This window comes from Sparus aurata, chromosome 23, assembly GCF_900880675.1.
Source record: "Sparus aurata chromosome 23, fSpaAur1.1, whole genome shotgun sequence".
NCBI lineage: Eukaryota > Metazoa > Chordata > Actinopteri > Spariformes > Sparidae > Sparus > Sparus aurata.
This window is the reverse complement of record NC_044209.1, coordinates 9,688,461-9,710,229: the sequence shown is the minus strand read 5'-3', so window position 1 is coordinate 9,710,229 and position 21,769 is coordinate 9,688,461. Positions and strand designations below refer to the sequence as shown.

The window sequence follows — 21,769 nt, the reverse complement described above, 5'->3', positions numbered from 1 at the left end:
ACTCTGAAGTTATTTGTCACACTCCAGACAGATGGGAAGCTTTATGTGGCACTCACCCTCGAGGATATGCATTCTGATCAGTTCGGATCGCTCAGGCCGACTCCTGATCTTCCTCTTGAGATAGTCCTCAGTCTGGAAAGAGAGAGTGACATGTTTATCATTTCTCCATTAGTCATTCTGTCGCAAACATTTCATCTGCAAAGGACGTCTCAAGTTCACAGTTTTTCTCTTGTGCAGATATCCCCGTCTGTGCCGCATGATATACCGTTTAGCGTGGTGGTTAACGACATTTCTCAAGTTATCCATTACTTTTAGCTACATTTCATTGGCTTATGTTTATCCATAAATTTTAGCTATTTATCAACCATTTATAATTACTATTCATGTATTATTTTTGCCATTTCGCCATTTATTACTGTTAGCTAACCACGTGTACCATTTATTCATGACTTATTATTAGCTATTTTACTATTCATCCACTACTTTTAACTAACTGTGTCTACCATGTATTACTTTTAGCTTGAACTATTTCTAATGTCAAACATGTTCTTTACATTTAGTTAACTATTTCGAGCATTTATCTATTAATTTCAGCTACTACTACTGAAAAATGTTAAATATATCATTGACTTGAGCTTTCTATTTCTACCATGTATCCATTACTATTAGCATCATTGTTTATCCTGTACTCTAAGCTAACCATTTTAATGTAAGCTAACTATTTATCCATTAGCCTGCTTCAGCTTTTTTAGCTAGGCTATTTGATGTGTTTATCTATAATGCATGGCTAAACAAAGAGTATAGGGTTGAGACCTGCTCAATTTGTAAAGTGTCATGAGATTTATTTTTCAATTTAGTTAACCTACACCACAATCTTTCCATACTGCACCTCTGGTTGGGAATCACTGATTTAGTGGATACTTCAGATACATTGCACCTTACAGTCCAATAAGAGTATTAATTTTCCGAGCAGATGGCCTTATCTCAGCTCTCAGCCGCTCTGTATTACATAATGATTCAAGGGGTTGCTGTAATGTCCTCAGATATTACAGAGCTTAGAAAGAAAGTGAATGTGTGCTTGAAACGTGCCAGTTTTAACTTGAGCGGCTGATTCGAGGATGGCATACTCACCCGTGCTCGTTCCAAGCTCCGTCGCTGTTCGTGGAAGGAAGCTGAACTTTTCAGTGCTTGAGGAATAAAAGAGAGAGAGAGAGAGAGAGAGAGAGAGAACATTAACATGGTAGTGTGTACATTTACACATCTGAAGGGAAATGGAGAGCTAAATGGCTTTGAATGGCTCTTGGCTTCTTCAGTTCACATCCAGTTCAGTCTGAATATGTTTACTGATGGTGAGGATTATTGCTCTTATATTTCTAAAGCTTTTCCATTCTCACATTTTGAGCTCCATGTCAGTGTTGTAAAAAGCCTGCTCTCACTGTACAGTCTTGCATGTTTATAAGCCATGACAGAACAGAAATGCATATTAGGCTGAGCAGTGGTCCCATTAAAAGGCTGTTTAAAAGGCCAAATCTCAAGGTAAAAGGGAGAAATGTAATGGGATGGACTGCGAGGGGTTCCAGTCCAATGAGCCTTTTTACAGCAGTGGAATTTATGAAATCAGTTCAGCATCACAAATGACTCAAGTAAGACTTCCTGTAGGGCTGTGATTATGCAAAAACCAGGGGATTAGTGGTGCTATAAACCTAAGAGCCTAAAGGGTTGTGATGACACCAAAATGCTGAGTTAAATACAGCATATCAGTACAGGCATTATGATTTTGCTTCTAAAACAAGAATCTAAAGCCCAAACTATCAAATAATGGTGTATTACATGTGAGAATGTATAGGCAGGCAATTCATTTTGAGAATGATGGAAAATTGTTGAGATCACATACGCAGGCATTTGAAGGGGAAGGTACAAACCAGGGGCCAGTGTCATTTCCAAAACATGCATTTAATCGACACAATTCTCTGCACTGCAGTTTTGTAATATGAACTTTTTGTACTCGGCAAATGTTTATTTGTTGACCAATCACAATCACTATGAATGAGATAGAGGCTGTAAGATAAGACAGATAAGAGGTAGTTTTTAATAAGGAAGAAAACTATTAATGTTCGAAATACAGATTAATTGGTGTAAATTATTGGTGTAAACCTAGATTTGGACAGTTTAACAACCTTTGGTGGATAGATTAAAGCAGTGGTTCCCAAAAGTGGGGCACCCCCTAGGGAGAGCCCATGGGTAAAGCAAGGGAGGTACACAGCAAGGCTAAATGTATGAAGCATGGGTTTTTGCACTACTAGTGAAGCATGGAAGTTAGTCACAGGACTCCGAGTTGAAGGTAAACATGACAACTACCAAAGCAATGACAAGAAAATATGACGGACACATCTCGTCCTTGGTTTCACCACTACATTGGTGGCTAGTGATGAGAGAAAGGAGTTTACAGGCAAAAGATGTGTGTGGGTGAGTGGGGCTGACTTGAAAATATTCCTCTCTACATTTAATCTAAGGTTTGAGAACTACTAGATTAAGGAGTGAACTGTTGAGGTTCAGATCAAACTAATCATCTCAAGATTAGAATTGACTTTAGCTGCCTCGTTTGTGTTCTTTCTATGAATGCTGTCCATGTCTTCGGGCCTGAGCATTCCTTACAGCAAAAGCAAAACACTGCAGCTCAACTTACCAAGTACTCTTGCACTTGTGAAGCATGCTGTACAACAGATGGAGCTAGAATCATGAGACATGGTGTAAGCTGAAACTTATGGGTTTTTAAGTAAGAAATCATGTTTTTTTCCTCTCTACGTTTCGCTGCGAGGCTCCACAGCAGACAACTGGAGCAGGCTAACTGTTTCAGACACACATGCAGGATGTGCACACTGCCATGGGAAGGGAAACATTTTAAATTTCGGCAGAGATTGAAATGACTCCAATGACTAAGAGGTTAATGTGGCCCTTTGTCAACACAGTTCCACTATTTTAGGGCAACAGAGCTGCTTTGTTTGTATCTTATCTCAGACAGACAAGGCAACAAAAAAGCTTTCAATGGCCAAACAATGGGACATTCACAACTGGCCAAGTCAGTCACTTGTTGTCAAAACCAGACAATCAGCTAAGAGCTGTGAAGATGGCTGCAGAACACACCTGACATCAGGACGTGCATGGAAGTAAACACCCTCAAATTAAGTCAGCATGCCATTTTTTTACATTTCTGATGTGTTTGGAGGTAACACAACAGAAAATGTGTAGCTGTCTTAATACTTTCTGACTGCACTGTACACACACACACAGGCACACAAGTGGTGTGACTGGATTAGCAACCCCGGGGTAAGACTGCTGGTACCTGCTCAAGCCTCAGTTCACGTCGCTGAGCACTGTCACACTGCTGCTACACACTCACTCGTGCACTACCCCGGGGACTTCACCCCTCTTAGACCTCTCACCCATCCACAAGGGGGGTTATGGCGGCCACCTTGAGGGCATATGAACCTGCCTGTCAGTCTGCTCCGTGGAAAAAAAACGTGCGGTGGGACGGAGGGACGGACGGATGGATGGATGGATGGATGAGCACAAAATAAGTGAAAGAGATGGAAATAGATAGGAAGAAGATGGAGGATCAGCAAAACAAAAAAAAAAACGGATGGAGGGAAGACGGGTGGAAGAGATAAATGAAGAGAGGCAGCTGGAAGAAAAATGCAACAACAGACCGAGGGGCAAATGAAGAGGAGGAAATAGAGAGTCGTAGGAAGAGGTCAGAGAGAAAAGACTCCATTATGTGCATGAGTGGCTGCATCATGGCTTCTTGCCACCCTGCTAAAGCTAACCAGCATTCCCAGCTCTTTGAGAACATCAAGCAGCCTCACTTCCTCTGGTGCTGGCTGTCTTTTTATGTTCAGTCTGCTGCTGACTGCTGCCTGGGTTTGTCCTCCGAGTTCACCGACTGAAGAAACCCTTTCTGCATATTACCACATTTCAGCCAGTTAAACTCTGTCGTATGTTTATCAACCTCACGAAACCGCTTCAATAGCAGCAAAATGACTAAAATATCACTGTTGCCTTACACGAACACATCATGCTTTGTTCTTGTCAGACTTTCATAGAGCTATTTCAGACGTGAGAACTTTGTGTGAGCTGCTCCACTTTCACCAGGAAGTGTAAATCTGTACATTTACGCAGAGCTCACATGTGGCACATTATGTTACCGTGGCAGGTTTATCAATCACCCTACCATGCAATTTATCCAAGTCTAACTAGGTAGGTATAACTAATCTAACTATAGCCTAAGAGCTGCAACAATTAGATGTTTAAATAGTAATTTTTCTAGCAAAAATGTCAGACATTTGCTGGTTCAAGCTTCTTAAATGTAAAGATGTGCTGTTGCTCTTAATTCATGACAGTAAATGGAAAGTCTTTCAGTTTTGGACTGTTGGTTGAAGAAGTGAAAGTAATTTGAAAGGTGTCACTTTGAGCAAATTGTGATGAGAATTTTTCACAATCTAAAAAAAAAGTATAGACAAAACTTTCGATTTATCGTGAAAATGATCACCAAATTAAACAAGCAATTTTTAAGACAGTTGATTGTTAAGTAAGTGTCATTACAAGGTCAACAAATCAACTGTATTCACATGCTGCTGGGATAATGTTACGCCATGTTTTTTATGTTGCAAGTCAAATAAAATCTGAAAATCGGACAAATCTGCACATTTCGAATAGTGAAAATCGAGAATAAATCCACACAGTATTTCAAGGTAAACCCTAATTTAATAACCCGTTAGCTAACGCTAGCAATCAGCCACTACCTAACTAACGTTACTGTTTGATTATATGTAGTGTGTTTCACTTCCAGGCATACATACATGTGTGCATGATGTGTGTTGATATTTTAGCATTAATTTACATCTTTCCTGTCATATTGTGTATCAGTATCAAACGGTAATGTTTTAAGCTACTGTTTAAAAGAAGCAAATGTTTTTTTAGCTATAAAATTGCCCTACAAGATGTCCCTCCAGAATTTTACCAGCCATCGTCATCTGTCTTTGCATCACTATTTGACGAACTTGGAATAAGACTAAAGAATCTGTTCTGTCTTTTTGCACCTTTAATCAAAATTGTAAATAATCGTTAGTTGCAGCCCTGCTAACTTGAGTGAAGTTTATCCTCATACCATTCAGAAATAGCAGTAGACTTGCCTTTATCACTGACTAAACCAGTGAACATTTAACACATATGTAACTAAAGTTTTAGACTTTTACCCCAACTGGAAGTATGCATTTCATATTTTAAATACAGTTTACTCAAAACAATCAAGGGACTTCCCCTGTCTCTTTCTGAACTTGGTAGCAAAGCTTTGGAGAAGGCTCCCTCTGTGCATTCAGGTTTAACTGAGCTAACCTTAAAACCACTGGTAGATGAGCTTAAACTGAACAAAATGTTTTTTACGCATCTGAGAGGTGTATAAATAAAGTGTTAGGTAGGGTATCACACTCTGGGCTTATAATAGCACTGTGTTAAAAGAACACACCCAAACACACACCGCAGTCAGACAACCAAAGACGCAGCTACAGACACACACACACTCAAACTAGGGCTGCTACTTTTTCCATAAAGTCAATTTTAAACAAATTTAAACTTACACATAGCTCGTTTTAATTCATTTGAACGCTGTAATCAGAGAGTCTCACCCTTCAGCCTGTATATGTTTCTGTATTTCATATTGCGCCTCCACTTGTGCCATTAAATCTGAACAAGTGCAAAAGAGCCACATATCTTTGAATAAAAATCTTGCTAATTTATTGGCAGTGGCGAGGGTCCTGAGGATGAGAGTGGCAGAAAAAAGGGGGCGCACAGTCAGCGTAGCTCTTCTTGTTTTTGATGACTCTGCTGCCTCGCTTGAGTCGCGAGCAAGCAGGTTAGTCCTTTTTTTTTTTTTTTTTCAAACCGCCATATGTTTGTTGGCAGTGGTGGACTTTGAGGGGCAAACAAAAAATAAAAAGGGCACCAGCAGTATGCAGTGGGGCACCAGCCGGCAGAAAGTCATGTGTTATTTATAGTAAAGAGAGGGCACCTCACCATGTTTCCTCAACTGGAAGGGCACCCAGAGGGCATTTTCATGTTTTATCTACCATGGGGGCATCCACAAAGGCACTTTATACTCTACATAATGCTTGGAATCATTTTCATTATGAATGAAACACTGCTGTCACTCCACGGTGCGGACGGACAAGCAGTATGTTTGGGCTCATAGTGCCCAGCTTTGGAGCTAACAGAAGGAAAATACATTCTCTGCATTTTAGAGCTTATTTCTTGATGCTGGGATAGTGAGAGGGAAAAAAAAACGAGACAGTGAGTGATAAAGAGACATCAAGCAGGAGAGGTGCAGTGACTGTGAGACAACGGAAGGTAGACAACTTCCATTGAAGTCTAATCTGAGGTGTTTTAAAAATGGACCAAAGGAGGGAGCTAAAAAAATTACAGGGTTTCGTGGTAGCATTCTGTTAACAAAGGTCAGTGGTAAAAAGAAAGCTATGGTGAGAGTCGTAGAGATGTGTGTTGTCGCTCCTCAACCTGCCTTCTGTCTCCATGAGAGACTACACGGACAATTATGATAAAGGTCACGCAGCAGAGCAGCAGAGGAGGCTAGCTCGAAATGTCAGTGGCTAATTGTCCTGCCATGTCCTTACGGTGACATTACCCACATTTAAACTCATACCTGAACTTAACCAGGTCTAACCTACGACCTGAAGATAATCAAGTGACATTCAAACCTGTCATCAATGACAGCCATAACATTACAGGGTCGCACGGTTCCTTTCTTAATCAAACAAGGCCTCTTCGTGACAGAGCGAACTTTCAGCCACTCATGTGACCATCATTATATTCGACCCCTGTAGCATCTCTACTGTCTCCACATAAGTATCTCTGTTCTGTTCAGATGATAAACACTCCCCGGGCTAAAAGGGACAAGCTATAATTCCCCTTAGCACTGCAGGGAGACACGATGCACGGACGAAACAAGCCCCTCATCAGGCTATAATCCCGAGGTCAAGGAGAATAGAGAGGCGTGGGATAATTGGATGAAACCATGTGAACAAAACATTTGGATCTTCGTCATCACATTAGCTCCTCTGGTCACACTTGGCCGACTGTGTCTCTCACTCTCTCTTTCACCGAAATGCAAATGGTCAACGGTGCCATTTCTCCACCCATTGTTAACAATGCTCGAAGTTTATTTGCATCTTTCCATTTCCATCTCCCCACTAGATGAGGCCTGAGCCATGCCCATTGTTAATGCTGTCCGTCTAGTGAGATGAGAACTGATCTTTGTATTGTAACTAAGGGGAAATAGTGTGTGTGTCTCTATTTGTGATGTAGAACAGAATAGACTCCTGCAACAGCAAAATAGCATATAGAGAGTTTTCAGGTAGCTAACCAGATGAACAGATAACGATAAGTAGATTAGACACACAGCATAACGCACTTCCTGTGTGACAACGTGTCAAACTATTACGATATCACCTGTCAGAGTTTCAATACTTGTGGAATAAAAGTTCTACTAAATGAGCTGCCGCAAGCATTAGACAAATAGTGATTATTAGCATTGATTTGTAGATTATTTAGGTCATTCCCTGCAACAGAAATGTACGTACCTGGTGTTATTAACACCAGAACACACTGTACTGCCAACAATAAATTAGCATTAACGTATGTCTGATGAAGTAACAGTTTTTAAGCATTATTAAATGGATCTCAGCAAAAGCCAAAAGCATGTAAGCAGCGCAAATCATCTGTAACCAAAAGCATCCAAACGTTTTGAGTTTGATGATGCACGGGGAAGTCTCTTAATCAGATAAAAAGCAGATAAGAAGCAGCAAACGGATGTTCATGATGGCAGTTGAAGTACGACCTCGAATCACCTCACTTTGTAGACTGAAACTGCCGTCTGACAGGGGATGAGTCCCGACCACAATCCAAATCACTTCAGAGAACTGTTGTCTAGCATGTAATGATACTAAAACTGAGAAAGACATGGTGGTGAATGAATGAAGAACTCAGCAAGAATCAAAGTCAGTCTGTTGCTGTCTTTGAGGTACAGCTAACTTAAAGTAACCGTCAAACAATGAATCCTACACTCATAAAGGCTATAATGTTACATCTTTTTTAAACTGGTTATAGAGATGTTGATTTAACTTTGGAGAGCAATTCTTTTAATTGATTTTTTATTATTATCTTAGCTAGTAAGGCTACAGCTGCAATTTATTACTTAAACTCAAAAATATGAATGTGTTAGTGTTCACACTGCTCGCACAGGAGCTTTGGACCGGAATGGGACGCAGCTAGCTGGTCAGCATGCAAACTTTAGCATCATACATATTCCTCATAATATCCTTACTCACGTCCTGATGATAAGTTTGGTTAATGTTAGAGCTTTTTCAACTAAAATTCTTGTATATTTGCCCTTTAATTTGCTGGATTAGTTTGATTTGTACGTTGTGTTTAAATGCAAAAAGACATTTTAAAAAGGGGTCAACCACTTTAACCTGGAGCTACATATTCTAAGCCTGTTTTCTGTCCGTATTCACTTCATTATCACACTGATTTGTCTTCTACTCTGGATCTCATTAGCCATTGTTAACTCTTAATCATCTGAACTGTTCGAATGTTTCAATGGAAACAGTAACATTTTCTATGCATGGACCAAATATATTGTTCTCTACTTACGTGGCATGATCCCCTGTTTGACCAGCTCCTCTCTGGACCTTCTCTGTTGTAGCTTCAGCTGGAGAACTGAACACCGAGAAAGAGACAGAGAAAAAGAAGCAAGAATGAATGGAGAGTTGAGTCAAACCGGCAATACACAACCTCTACCTCGCCTCCAGCCACAGAAAGTCACAGAGGTAGTGACATTACTCATAACTAAGCTGCAAGTTCGCAACAACATGAAACAAAAGACTTTCCATCTGTGAATACAAGTAACAAAGGTGTAGAGTTACATCTGAGACGCTCTACAGAGGTTCTTATCTACCCGGTTTGCTGCAGGTGATCAGCATTTGTTCTCCGTAGTCGTCTGTGAGAAGACGTACCAAAGTTATGTCGCCACACACTACAAAGGGTTGGGAAACGTGCACGCACTGAAGCAGACGCAGCAACAGTTTCCTGTTTCAAGCGTTTCATTAAATAGCAGCGCACACAGTTTTGTGCTGCATATGTCAGAGCTCAACACCACAGAGATGTGTGACAAAGAGGTAAAGGAAAGCAATCGACAATCGTGTTTCATGTAACTTCACACCTTCTGATGTTTATTCTTTTAAACTGTTCACATGTATAATTCAACTCAGGATTTTGGAGTCTCAGACACAAACATGGTTTGAAACAGAACTATCATTAAATTTCCAAATTAACGGCTATTTGCAGGTCATGCACCATGTTCTCATGCTCAGAAATGCCATCGAAGTCGCTCGGATGACTCATCATGTCCTGAGCCGACCTCGTATTTTCTCTCTGATGAAAACCTATATCTGCAAAAAGTTCGAGGACTGAACTTCCAAAATGAGAAATCTGAAATGCCAGGAAATGATCTTCTGCAGATCAGCAGCCACTCTACAGTCTATCTGGGTCATGAAATCAGCGCTGAAGTGTAAAAAATTGGGCATCTCGAAATATTTTTTTGGTCGAGGGCTCTTTTTCACACACACCCTGACCATCTGCAGTTGGCATGGTTTTACCTCAGCCCTCACTTTAGCACTGCAGAGCTGAGGTGTTGCACGATGTGTCATATGCTGAGGCAACTACCAGTAATAAGAGATAGCTGAAACTCAATCTGATGACCTTTCCTACAGTGTAAATTGAGTGCAGTTTATGTCTTTGTTTGTTTTTTTACCTGTTAATATTAAAACGGGGCAATATGTAGGAATTTTACTTTAAAACAAAAATAAACCAGTAGTTTACACAACCAACATTTCAAGTCAGGGCAGCCTTGAGTCAGCTGAGAGGACCGCTAGATGCACTGCTAACTGAGCTAACTTGCTAACGGCAGCCACAGTTATCAGTAGTTTGCAGTGTCTCTGGTGATATGCTGTTCCCTCTTTGTTTGGAGTATGAATTCAACAGGTGGCCAATTCTTACGTACTGCACCTTTAAATTAGGACTGCACGAATGACGACTTTCATTATAAATCAATCTGTTGATCATTTTCTCAATCAATCGATTAGTTTTTGCAAAACCCAAAATAATGTTATAGAAGACTAATGACAACGGAAAATACTCACATTCGACTCAACTCTTTGTCTACTCTGATGTAAGGAACGAACAGTTTTAAGGTCTCACACTGTGTGAAGCACACAAAAATGCCAGGTCAATCTGTCTGATCAGAACTGATGTGAAAGTACAAATCCATAAAGTGAAAATTTACTGCAGCCCCATATGAGCTGAAGTCAATCACCCCAGTGACATTCAAACTGTAGCTCAACTTTCCTCAGCGCAGCGTTCATACGACACGGGCTGACACCACACGTCACGTCACCTGATCACAAGTCAGGCTTAGTTCATAAAAACCAACAAATTAAATCTCATATGATTCGTACGAGAATTTCACCCAAACGGAGGGTCACAGGTGCCTCAGAACAAATAGTTCACAAAACAAAAGAATTAATAATTCTACAAATCAGCCTTAGAAAGAACTTGATACAAATACAAGTCAAAGTATGACTATGATTCAAAATGTTGTAAATAAAACTAGCTCAAGCTACACTATAACATCAGTTAATGAGTAACAATATAGACAACATATACAACAAATATATAGCACCATTTATAACTTCAGTGCTTCAATGTGATCTCACATACTGTGCGAGCTGTGAAGTAACCGGACACTTGAGTATAATGTTAATATGGTGAACTTAATAGCAGACCGTTACGCATCCAGATGACATGGAGCAATATCAGCATTCATTTGGAGTTGTGTTTCTGGCCGCCTGCCAAAATTCATTCATTCAACTATTCTATCTCAGTTTTCATCTCCACCTCCGTACTCCTGAGGGAAATATCTGTCTCTTTAGCTGCTGAACACTCCTATTATGTTCAGTTATGTCACTCGATTTGCCTGCTGTTCCGTGCTGGGCAGGTACTGTCCAATGGGCTTTTCATTGCTTTGTTTAGCTGAAAACAGCTGTCTGTATGTGTTATAATTCCTCTTTTATATTCTTAACTATAATCTCTTTTACACATAAAGGATGAAGGCAAACTGACTGCCCAGTGAGTCAGAGAGTTGGAACTACTGTAAACTGCTGTGTTTCTAATAGCATGATGTATAAGGTGGATAACAGAAAGAAATTGTGACCTGAGTTAAAGGGGCTGCACTCTGCTCAGTAAAGTAACCACCCTTCTATCCCAACCTCATCCCTTGTTCTTTGCTCACTGTGTATTACTGAACTTGCAAAATTATGTAAGTAACCAACTTATTTCGACCAAAACCATCAATTTGTAGATCTACCCAAAATGATCTTTGGTGCCACAACATCACCAAAACTTCAACAAACTGCGACCATTTCACAACTTTACCTACGTAACAAGCTTTAAGCCACATACGTAAGCTCCATTCTAACCGTTTTGTCAGGTGCAGTTCTGTCTGCAACAGACAAACCTCTTTTCTTGTTTTGCCCAGAACCTTCCTGAAACTGTATCCAGAACTCCTGAACCTATTTATCCACTTTTTAAATCCTCTGGCACTTTAATTTTGACAAAAAGAAAAATTGTTCTTCTTAGACATGAATTTTGGACGGTTTGGTCTCTGTCAAGTCAACAAAAAGGAAGCTAGCCTTCTCTATCACTGATCTCTCTCTAAATGCCTCTTTACTCCCACTTACTCAGACAACAGCGGTGAGAGCCCTTATCTTTGTAAAACATCTGCCCTTCTTGTTCCTCTTTTTGAGGTTAAACTCTTCCTTCTTTTTTTAAAGTGTGTGTTTTTCTACGAACCAGAAAAGATCTGCGTGTGCCGGTGTTTCAGCACTGCCTACATATCTTTTTTATCCCGAGTTGGTAATAATGACAGCAGGCTCTGTCGCTGCGGTGCACAGAGACAGCAGACAGTCCCTCTGTGTGTCCCCCCAGTAGCCCGAAATAAAAACATTCCTATTCCTTTGATTTCTGCGACGAGGACGTGGCTGATGCAGGATGGTGCAGTTCTCTCCCCTTGGCAGCGGGTAAAGATTTAACAGGCTCCTGCAGGCAAACATGGGCAGACTAACAAAACAAACACAGACACTCATTACAGGCATGCATATTTGCAAACACACACAAACACGGGAGTACAAAAATAAACACATATTTTAATACGTCCACTTATGGCCGCCGCACAGTGTGAATAAAAAGACGCGGTCGTGAGACATTCCCACGCACACACAGACACAAACACACACACAGAAATGCTCAAAACACTTGTTTTGTTTTTAGGCTGATGGTTTGTGCCAAGAGATGACGGGTGACTGATGCAATGTGCTGATACAGAATCTATTCTGGGAAAGTGTGCTCATTGCTCAAATTTCACTACATAACATCAAGTGTACCTTCACTCGACAACAGTTCAATGCAGATAAGAGCAAATATAATAATCGATGAAGATCAGAAGTGTTCATAGAGGAGTCTTGTCTTGCTGGTACAGAAGGAATCCAAACAAAGTACCTCAAGAAAACTTAGGTAAAATCAACGGTGCTTTAAATTTGGCTCAATGCCCAAACTCATTGGTCACTGAAGCACTGTTACTTAGGCCAGACTGTCTGTGGCCAAGCTAAGTGCTTTTCCCATGAAAAAGCTATTGTCAAATCATAGCTTGGCACTTACAGCTAGCCAAAACAGGCTCTTCAGCATTGATCACTTTGTGATGCTTAATTAATGGTTGGTTTTGGCCCATTCTGTGTTGTTTTAATGCATTTCCTGACATAAATAGGATCAACATAGGATGTCCCACGTCACTTCTTTTTAACCAATCACGCTTGGTGTAGGCTACGATGATGAACATTCAAAGCTTCTTGTGGGTGGATTTTGAACTTTCTCACTATGGTATGCTGTGTTCAAATGCACAAGGGAGCCCAGTTATTTATTACGTGTTTTTAAGAAATTAAAAATGTACCCATTCTTACTCCTGTAGTATTGACTGGCACGCAATAATTTTCCACAAAATACGATAATTGTAGGCCTCTGGTGCAATAATTAAACATTTCCCATCAGGCCACAAAATAAATATAAGAAAAAAAGGCTAAAGGAGTGGATTCATTGTATGTTTTATCTGCTCTAATGTTACCTAAGCTGCAAACATTAGCATGTACAGCTAACTAGCTTACCTCCTACAGAAGTAGGCAAGCATTAATACCAAGGCCCAAGAGCATTTCTTGTTACATTAGTGTCGTTTTGTGTTACATTTCCAAGAAAAAATGACATGATAACCCTGTTAACAGCTAGCACGTCTTCTGTTGCCCCATTTTAAGGAACCAGTCTTGGATGCTTGTTAGATCTAGGGTAACATTAGCAGCTCTGCCCTGCTATGTCCTGTAATGTAATCTCGTTATCCGAGATAGCCTTATGTTTGCCAAACACGTTTGTCTTCAACCTAAAAGTGTTCTCTCATTTAGAGCATCAAGTGAAACATAAATCAAATCACTTAAAAATAAATCTAACATTAGCATGTAGCCTAAGCTAAGCAGCATAATGGGGTTTTGTTAGAATTAAACAGTCTAATATGACATTTCCTCATCATACTTGCAACACTAAGAATAACTAGCTTTATTGTTTAGCACAGAAGCAATGCTGTCTCTCTATTTGAACGTGCTAACTTTTTGCATGAGACAAGCAGCTGTAGCCTCAGTCTTTCAGCACATAATGTACAGTATGTAGCCTAGCCATCAAAAGCATATGGACATATATTCTTGTTTTACAAAGTGTGAGCTATAAACATTAAAGAGTCATCCAGAGACAGCGTATTTCATAAACCTCACAATAATATCATAAAGTTAACTTTAGCGTAATTAGCTTTGGTAGCTACGGCTGATAAAATACAGCAGCAGTTTGAGGTTGCTTTTGTTTACCGTTGTATGGAACAAAGGACCCATTGGACTATTTACATGTCAAATAGTCCATGGCAGAAGGGCACACTTAACAATGTAAAAATAGTATATATAAAGTAACTGAGTGACATGGCATGCACATTTTTACCATTACATCTATTTTCCTTTCAATTGTCCAAAGCACCACTCAGCAGCGCTCAGTCACTATCTTTACAATCCTCAACTCTGTCCTCCTCATCACTGACTTCTGTCTCTCTGCTACATCTCTCTGTGCCAGCTGTTTCTCTTTATTTTCATTCCCCTCCCCCGCCTGGGAGAGACGTGAAGAACTAAGCCTGGCACTATCAGTGTCATCTTTCAAAACACTTCTTCAAATGGATTTTTAAAGCACATTGTTATAGGCTGCGTTAAACCCCTTCAGACCAGTGTGGATTTACTGAATCTGTAAGTTTAAATTAAAATTTTACCATTGTCCCATTATGTATCTTAGTAAAATGTACTTCCTTATCTGCCAGTTTGTCTTTCAATTTCTACCAGTGGTTCTTTTCTCTTTGTCACACTGTTGTACAGCTCTCACTGTACATTGTGCTGTCTGTTTCGATCCCTAACCTGTGGGGTCTCTCCCTCCAGCTCTCTCACACGGTTTTCTATTTGTGTCCATGTTGTAATCGCTTGAAACCCAATCCCTCACGGCAGTTAGGACGAACATTACTGTAAAATGACAACACATGCATTCACACACGGGATTCACAGGTTTAACTGAAGAAGAAAGTGGACAGAAACAGACTTTTTGAGCTGTTGACAGATGCACAGATCGAAAGATGAAATAAGTCCTAAACAAAACCAACAGCTCTCCAAGAGTTTCAAGTAGAAGGTTTTTGGAATAGTAATGAAAAGATCTTTAAAAAGGTGCAACATGTAAGAATTGTCCTGTCAAATTCATACTCAAAACACACAGGGTGCAGCAGATCACCAGATTAACTTCTAACTGCTGCTAACTGTAGCTGCCCATTGCTAATTGGCTTAGTTAGCTGTCTAGCTACCGGTTCAGACTGGGAGCTATGGGACCAGGCAAGTGTTGGTGTTTACAACTCTAGCACAGAAGCTTTGGACAGCACAGGGCTAGCTAGTTAGCATGGTAACTTCAGTAGATATATTTCTGCAACACAATACACATACACCATACTGTCAAAACTGCTATTCAATCACATTCTGTTGACAATTGTAGTTAATTTTCAACTAAAATTCAGACACATTGGCCCTTTAAGCTTAATTCTAGGGGTTGTCTCACCCATGTAAATTTACTTTAGACTTCTCTGGAAGTCTCTTGGAGTTCCCAGAGTTTGTCCTTTCCTAAATCGGTCCATGCTGCTCTCAGTCCAGCTACTTTGGTCTGAGGCCCATGCCGCTACAGTTCACAGGTTGCCGAGTTCATGTGCTCAAGGCAAAGTGTGCTGTGCCCGGGCTGGACAGGTCCCAACTGTAATCCAGCCACTTGTAGAGTATTTGATCCACTTAACACCTGGGCCCAGAAATTACAGCTGGATGACACAGAGGAGGGCCTGCACACTTTAAACAGCCGATTTTTGCATTGAATGAAATCTGAAAACATCACCTGAATGGACACATATACTGCATGTTTTTCTCCGCTACCAATGTAATCGAGGCATTGATCCAACAAGCTAAAAGCAAAGTCGTGCTGCACTGTTTGAACTTTGGAAGCATGACACACAACAGGTATCCCACCTTGTTTGAGACTCTGACAGGCCTGGCGCTCTAACTCAAACCGTATGGTTCTCTCATCCATGTTCCTGCTGATTGGGGCAGGGTCAATGCGCACATAAGGCAGGTGTTCCAGCATGGCGGGTCCGATCAAACCAGGAAATAACTCTGAACGAGACTCCGAGGAACCAGGAAAGAAAACAACGAGCAGGAGGTTGGCTGTTGTTCAGTCAAGTCTGCACATCTAGCAAAAGGTATTCCTCTCTGACAAGTTGCTGGACACAGTGTTAATGAGCCAAAAGAAAGAATGTTCTTTAAAGCAAAGTAGCATCTAATAGATATATTTCCCAACACTAGGAAAATCCTAGTCCTCCTTCATGTCTAACAGCAGTGAAATAAAAAAAAGCATGTATAAATACAAAGCTACTGTATCAGAGCTACAGCACAAAGCTACAGAGGAGCTTCTGTTGTATTCACTGCAACTCCACGACTGAGGAGGACACGCTCGTGTGCGTGTCAGATGTCGGTGAATCCGTGATCAAGCAGTCTGTCACAGCTGTCGCTGCACTCAGTCATTCAGGGGTTGACAGACACAAACAGGCGCACACAAGGACACACACACATGTTCTGAGCAAAGCCCCTTTGCTTCTCACCAAATTCTTCTCACTTAGCACCTCTGATCTGAGCTCAGTGTGGGGTCAATGATATGCACCTGTGTGAGCACATCTCTGCCGTTGTGCCTGGGGCCTAAAATCATTACAATTGCACACACACACGCACACACACACACACACACACACACACACACATACGCGCCCCAGATCTTTTTTTTCCCACACCTGTCTGACTGTTGTTTTTACCACTTCCTGTTTATGTTCAAAGGATTCTTTCAAACTCAGGAACACAACTTGTCTAGCACAGGTTGGTAGATGTGAGGACACAAGATTTTCAGAGCATCTGAAACGCAGATCATAAGAAAAAAAAAGACGAAAGACAAAATCTCAGGAAGCTGCAGTTCTTTTTTGATAATGGTAAAGTGTCAGTACTGTAGTCCTGCAGAGGTGCCCTGCCCTACAAATCCATCATCATGCCTTTAATAGTTTGTTCAATGAAAGCAAAAATTGTGTTGCAAATATGATCACTCCCACTGACCGTGAAACATATCACAATCATAGTATCTCTCAAAATAATCTCAATATGGTTTTAGGACTATATCATGCATCCCTCATGCAAAAAGAGAGGCAGTAGTTGTTGTAAACAAAGCTTAGGTCAAGTTAACTCTTCCACTTCTTTCCATTCGCATTTTGCAAAATAAAATAAAAAGACAAAATTTCAACCCTATCAAATACAACTCTCTAAGTTTCTAAGTTCCTAAAAAATACATTGTGAATGTGTTCTTGTTGATTAAAGCTAGGATATCAGAAAAAAACAGTACAAACAGTCAGTCAAGCAAAGTACCCCTCATTAAGCCTTCATACCTTTTCAATAGTACAATGATTTTCAATGTAGGACATGCATTACGAGAAAAGAAATGTAATATCTTGTTTGAGAAAAGTTGTTCTTTGAAGCCAGCGTTTGGCACCGGCTCCAACATTTAGCCTTTGTGCTTTTTTACTTGAAATAAAAAAGAGAATCAGCTGATCTGTTCTCTTTCAGCAGGTCAATAAACCTGCCCGCATGCCTCTAAACTGCCTTTATCTCCCTCCTTCAGCTCGACTGCCTTCTCCTCCGCCTTCCCGCATGTCGGTGTAAAACACCTGTTCCCATCCATTGACAGTTTCATTCATCTCCATTATTAAGGTTCTGTCCCGGGTGGCATCAGATAATTTGACATGGCATTAAAAGGTGAGAGAGGGCTCTCTGAAGGTGAAAAATACTAAGCAGCTTTCTTCTCATCTGTCGCTTTGCATTACATCGAACCAATGTTGCTTGTCATGTTCCCATTATGTTAAAAAAAAAAAGATGGGGTACTTCGAAAACAAAGATATGATGAGCAGACATTAACGTGTGCGCGTTTGTTAACGATTTGGTTATCAGAGGCTCTTTTACAGGCATAAGGGGATTGTTAAATTAAGCTGATGCACACAAACAACAGCCTGTGTATTTGTGTGCACATGTTAAATATGCAGGACGCTGCGTCTGCGGGTGCACTTCTGTATCAGAGGGTGTTAATATGCAAGATGTGGTGTCCCCGGGCAAAGAACTCCTCAGTCTGACAAGAGAGGGGAAAACGAATCAGGACTCTGATCCGCCATTACTTCTGATAAGGCCCCCAACCAAAATGCTGGCAGGGATAATCCTGCCTTGCCGGGTGTGTCTGTGTGCAAGTGTGTAGGTGTGTGCGATTGTTTCCTGTATCTACGTGTGACAATGTGTTCAACTATATGCATCACTAATGTGTGTGGATAATTTATGTAACAGCGAGCGTGTAAATGGATGTAGAGATGTGTCGGCGCGTCTTTGTTTGAATGTGTCTGGCTCAGTTAAGTGTCTGTAAAGTGTATGCTCATATCAGTTCTAAATGCTGAGATAATAGCCCTCAAATTGCTAAGGGCTCCTAGCAGACTGTAAATCTCTGTCGCTCCATCTTCTCTCCCGTACATCTAGCTCGGTCCGGCTGTATCAGTGGAGGCAGATGTTAATCTCTGTTGATTAATAAACAGAAAAAGGATCTCAAAGTGGCAGTTTGGAGTAGGTAATGCTTCCAGAACCATCAAAAGCTTTGGAGTAGTCAAGGTCAGTATCGTTGTTGGAGTGCTGAACTTTCACATCATCTGTTTTCAGGTGGTGTTGATGGTGAATGTCTGGTTTAAACTGATGGTTGTTGAGATATTTTAGTCTTGATCCATCTAACTGACGGACGGACCGACCAAGAGACCAACGCTGCCCTAAATGTCAAGAAACTTCAACAATCAGACTCCCTCTGTGACCATCAGCTTTACTGATTACCATGTTGTGGTCATGAACAAAAGCATACCTGATAAAGGTTTGATGACCAATACTTGGTCAATTATTACATCTAAAGAAGTAAAGCTGAAAAGTGCACTGGAAGCTTGCCTGATAGAGTGTGTTCCCGATGTACCGAGGCTGAGGCAGAAGGTTTGATTCCTACCTGTGGCTCTTGCTGCATGCGGACAAGTTAGGGTGCAAGCAAGATGTCGGAATGTGGTGATTTTTGTTTTTTTGTTGAACCACAAGAAGTTGCCCTTTGTTTTTCTGTAAGTGATGTTGAAAAGATGACATCATTTTAAAGCCTGTAAGGATGTCACTTGGATGTCAATAGTTATCATTAAAAGTGTGTTTTTAAAGGGGCAATCTGAAAATTTTTAGTTCAAAACGTCCAACGATTTACTAAAATTATCAACAGAATGTGAATAAATATCACTTTTGACATCGTGATGTCGATGTATTGTGCTGTAGAGATATTTAATGATGTTAGCATGCTAACGAGCTAGCCTCAGACAGTCCTGCGCTAGAAATGTAAACACTAGTACTCTTCCGGTCACCGAACTGCCAGTCTGAACCGCTAGCTGTATGGCTAACTGAGCCAAATAGCTATGGGCAGCTCCAATTAGCAGCAGTTAGTGGTAACTAGCAATATGTTCCCCCTTAATTGTATAGTAGTATAGTATAAATTTGACAAGTGGCCACTACTTACATATACAATTTTTTTCAACATCTGTATACTACTCTCCCTTTATGGATCAGATATGACTGCTATAATGGCTATATGGCCTGGCCCAGGGTAAATACTTTGCAGTACATACAGCATACACAGAATGTATGCAATAAAAGTTATTTTATCATCTAGTTTTGCAGTCAGTCATTACTGAAAAAGATCACAAATAAATAAATAATACAAGGAACAAATTCTAGAAAACCAAAGCCTTGAATGTGGTACCTGTCACTGGTTTACTGGTGGGATACTCCAGAATAAGTGATTGCCAAATTGCTACATTAAATCACCAGTAACCAATTCTTCTTTCTAGGAAAACAAGTGTTTTAACCGAGTGATATGAAAATGCAACAAAGGCAAGTTTGCCGACATGTGACTGAAGTTATCCCAGGGTCCCATTGCAGGGGTAATAAATCATATGATCAGTGCATAGACTTGCATACTCACTGATACCTGACTCAGCATATTGAGGCTTTTCCAATACTGACATCTGAATCATAACAACCCTCATGAGCCCAGGTCCTACGCAAAAGTTTAATTTCAGAAGTGTTGTCTTCTTGACCTTCGGGCTTGACATCATTACCCTACAGAATCAACTGGCTATGTGTGCATCGACGTCTCACTGTTATCTCTGGGGAGGTGGTCCATGGATCTATTAAAAGGATTCCCTCGTCTGTCACCGAGAGGAAATTATGAGACGTCAGGTCAAAAGTCAATGCCAAAATAGCAACTGTAAACTAATGTGTCAGTGTGTGGGTTCATAAAAAACCTGACTCAATACTTGAGAAAGACCCTCAGCTCCACAATACAGAAAATTAAAGTATTTCTCAGAGGCAACCGGGGAAGAGTTATCACAGATTTCAAGATACTAAGTTAATTTCCTTGTTTGTTGGTGCAGGTATCTTTAGGAACATGGATAAAAAAAGCTGCATCACAGATTATAAATTACCACCTATGACTTTTTAAATAGAGAGAATTAAATTTAGGCCAGGTATATTTTAATTTCTAACAACTAAACTAAACTATGGCTATAAATGTGGCTTTCATATGTTTCACTGCCTTTCATGACTACATATCAGCCTCATCTTTGGTTTCACCACCTTTGCTCTTCCTGTAACAAGACAAAGCTGTAAACAAGAGTCAAATTAACTCCACCCCCTGGTGGAGCATGCATGTATTCTACTATCATGATCTCAATAATTACATTTCTGCCTTTATTATCTCTGCTTTCAGTACAAAGATTCATTTTTTAATCCATCTAAGAAAGTTTATTTAACCTTGAAAAGGACACCACCATGTTTAACAGCCGTTGGGACCACAGCATTCACTTTGTTAAGGTTCCGAACACAGAACATCATTTTTTAATTAGCTGTTGATTCAGTGGTATCAATTTTCCAACCAACTCTGTTTACCACCATCCCTTTCATATATTTTCTGTCTTTATTTCCTTTCAGTTCATTTTTCAAAGGGGCCACTGAGGACTAAGTCCCTTCCAAAATGAAAATGTAGTTATTAAGTATTGATCCACTTGTCAGTCAAACTGAGGTCTGTGTGCAAACAACAGACAGTATAAGTTAGCTCCATCAAACTTTTCCTGCAAACTATTAAAAATAATGGGACCATACTGTATTCTGACAGCTCCGAAAGCTGCATTAATTGTCTGGTGGGTGAAGCAATAATCTGTGTTTTGGAGCCATAAATCCATAAAGTTTGCAAAGTTGTTTTCTATATTTTCTTCACACTAAAGGTCCTATATTTTAGAAAATGAGCTCCACATGTCTTTTTGGATTATAAATACTGTGAAAGTGACAAAATGTTCGGTCCACGGAGAAATGCACACAGCCCGTTGAGATCTGCATAAGGTTGTGATGTCCCGACTATACACTCACCACCCATTTTCTATTAGATATTAAAATTTAAGTATGCGCTTAATATGGGACCTTTAAATTTTACATAAAAACTGTGCATAATTGTTTGCTATGTTCACTGAGACTCTTTGGTGCCCCTGTGTTTGAAAAAAAAACAGCTAAAGTGCCCTCTTGGGTGCCCCTATGGCAGTTAAGGCATGATTAAGGATGCCCTTTCAGTGGACGAAACATGGTGAAGGGCTCTCTCTTCACTATAAATACATAAAGACTAACTGAAGGTGCCCTTTTGATATTTTCGCCCCTGCCCGTCAAACCCCATTAGTCTGCCACTGCTCCGGCGTTTTACACCAAGCCCCCTTAAACTCGCCCATACACTGAGAGATGTCGATGGAGCTGCTTGTATAGAAAATACTTCAATTTAGAGCGAACTCTTCCTTTCACTTTAT

At 40.4% G+C, this 21,769-nt stretch overlaps 1 protein-coding gene across 5 annotated transcripts in view; it reads right to left on the bottom strand.

Annotated features, from left to right (window-relative positions):
* Nucleotides 1-21,769, bottom strand: part of LOC115575731 (myocardin-related transcription factor A-like) — a 49,147-nt gene that overhangs the window by 16,802 nt on the left and 10,576 nt on the right. The window contains exons 3-6 of one of the 5 annotated variants that reach the window (XM_030407989.1): nt 8,719-8,784; nt 7,919-8,014; nt 1,132-1,187; nt 57-132 (exon numbers count right to left, since the gene is read on the bottom strand). In XM_030407989.1, the coding sequence (XP_030263849.1) occupies nt 57-132; nt 1,132-1,187; nt 7,919-8,014; nt 8,719-8,784 (294 nt within the window). Of the gene's footprint in view, nt 1-56; nt 133-1,131; nt 1,188-7,913; nt 8,015-8,718; nt 8,785-12,333; nt 12,352-15,803; nt 16,262-21,769 lie in introns of those variants that run through there. The other 4 variants (XM_030407992.1, XM_030407993.1, XM_030407990.1 and 1 more) reach the window with 4 other exon arrangements.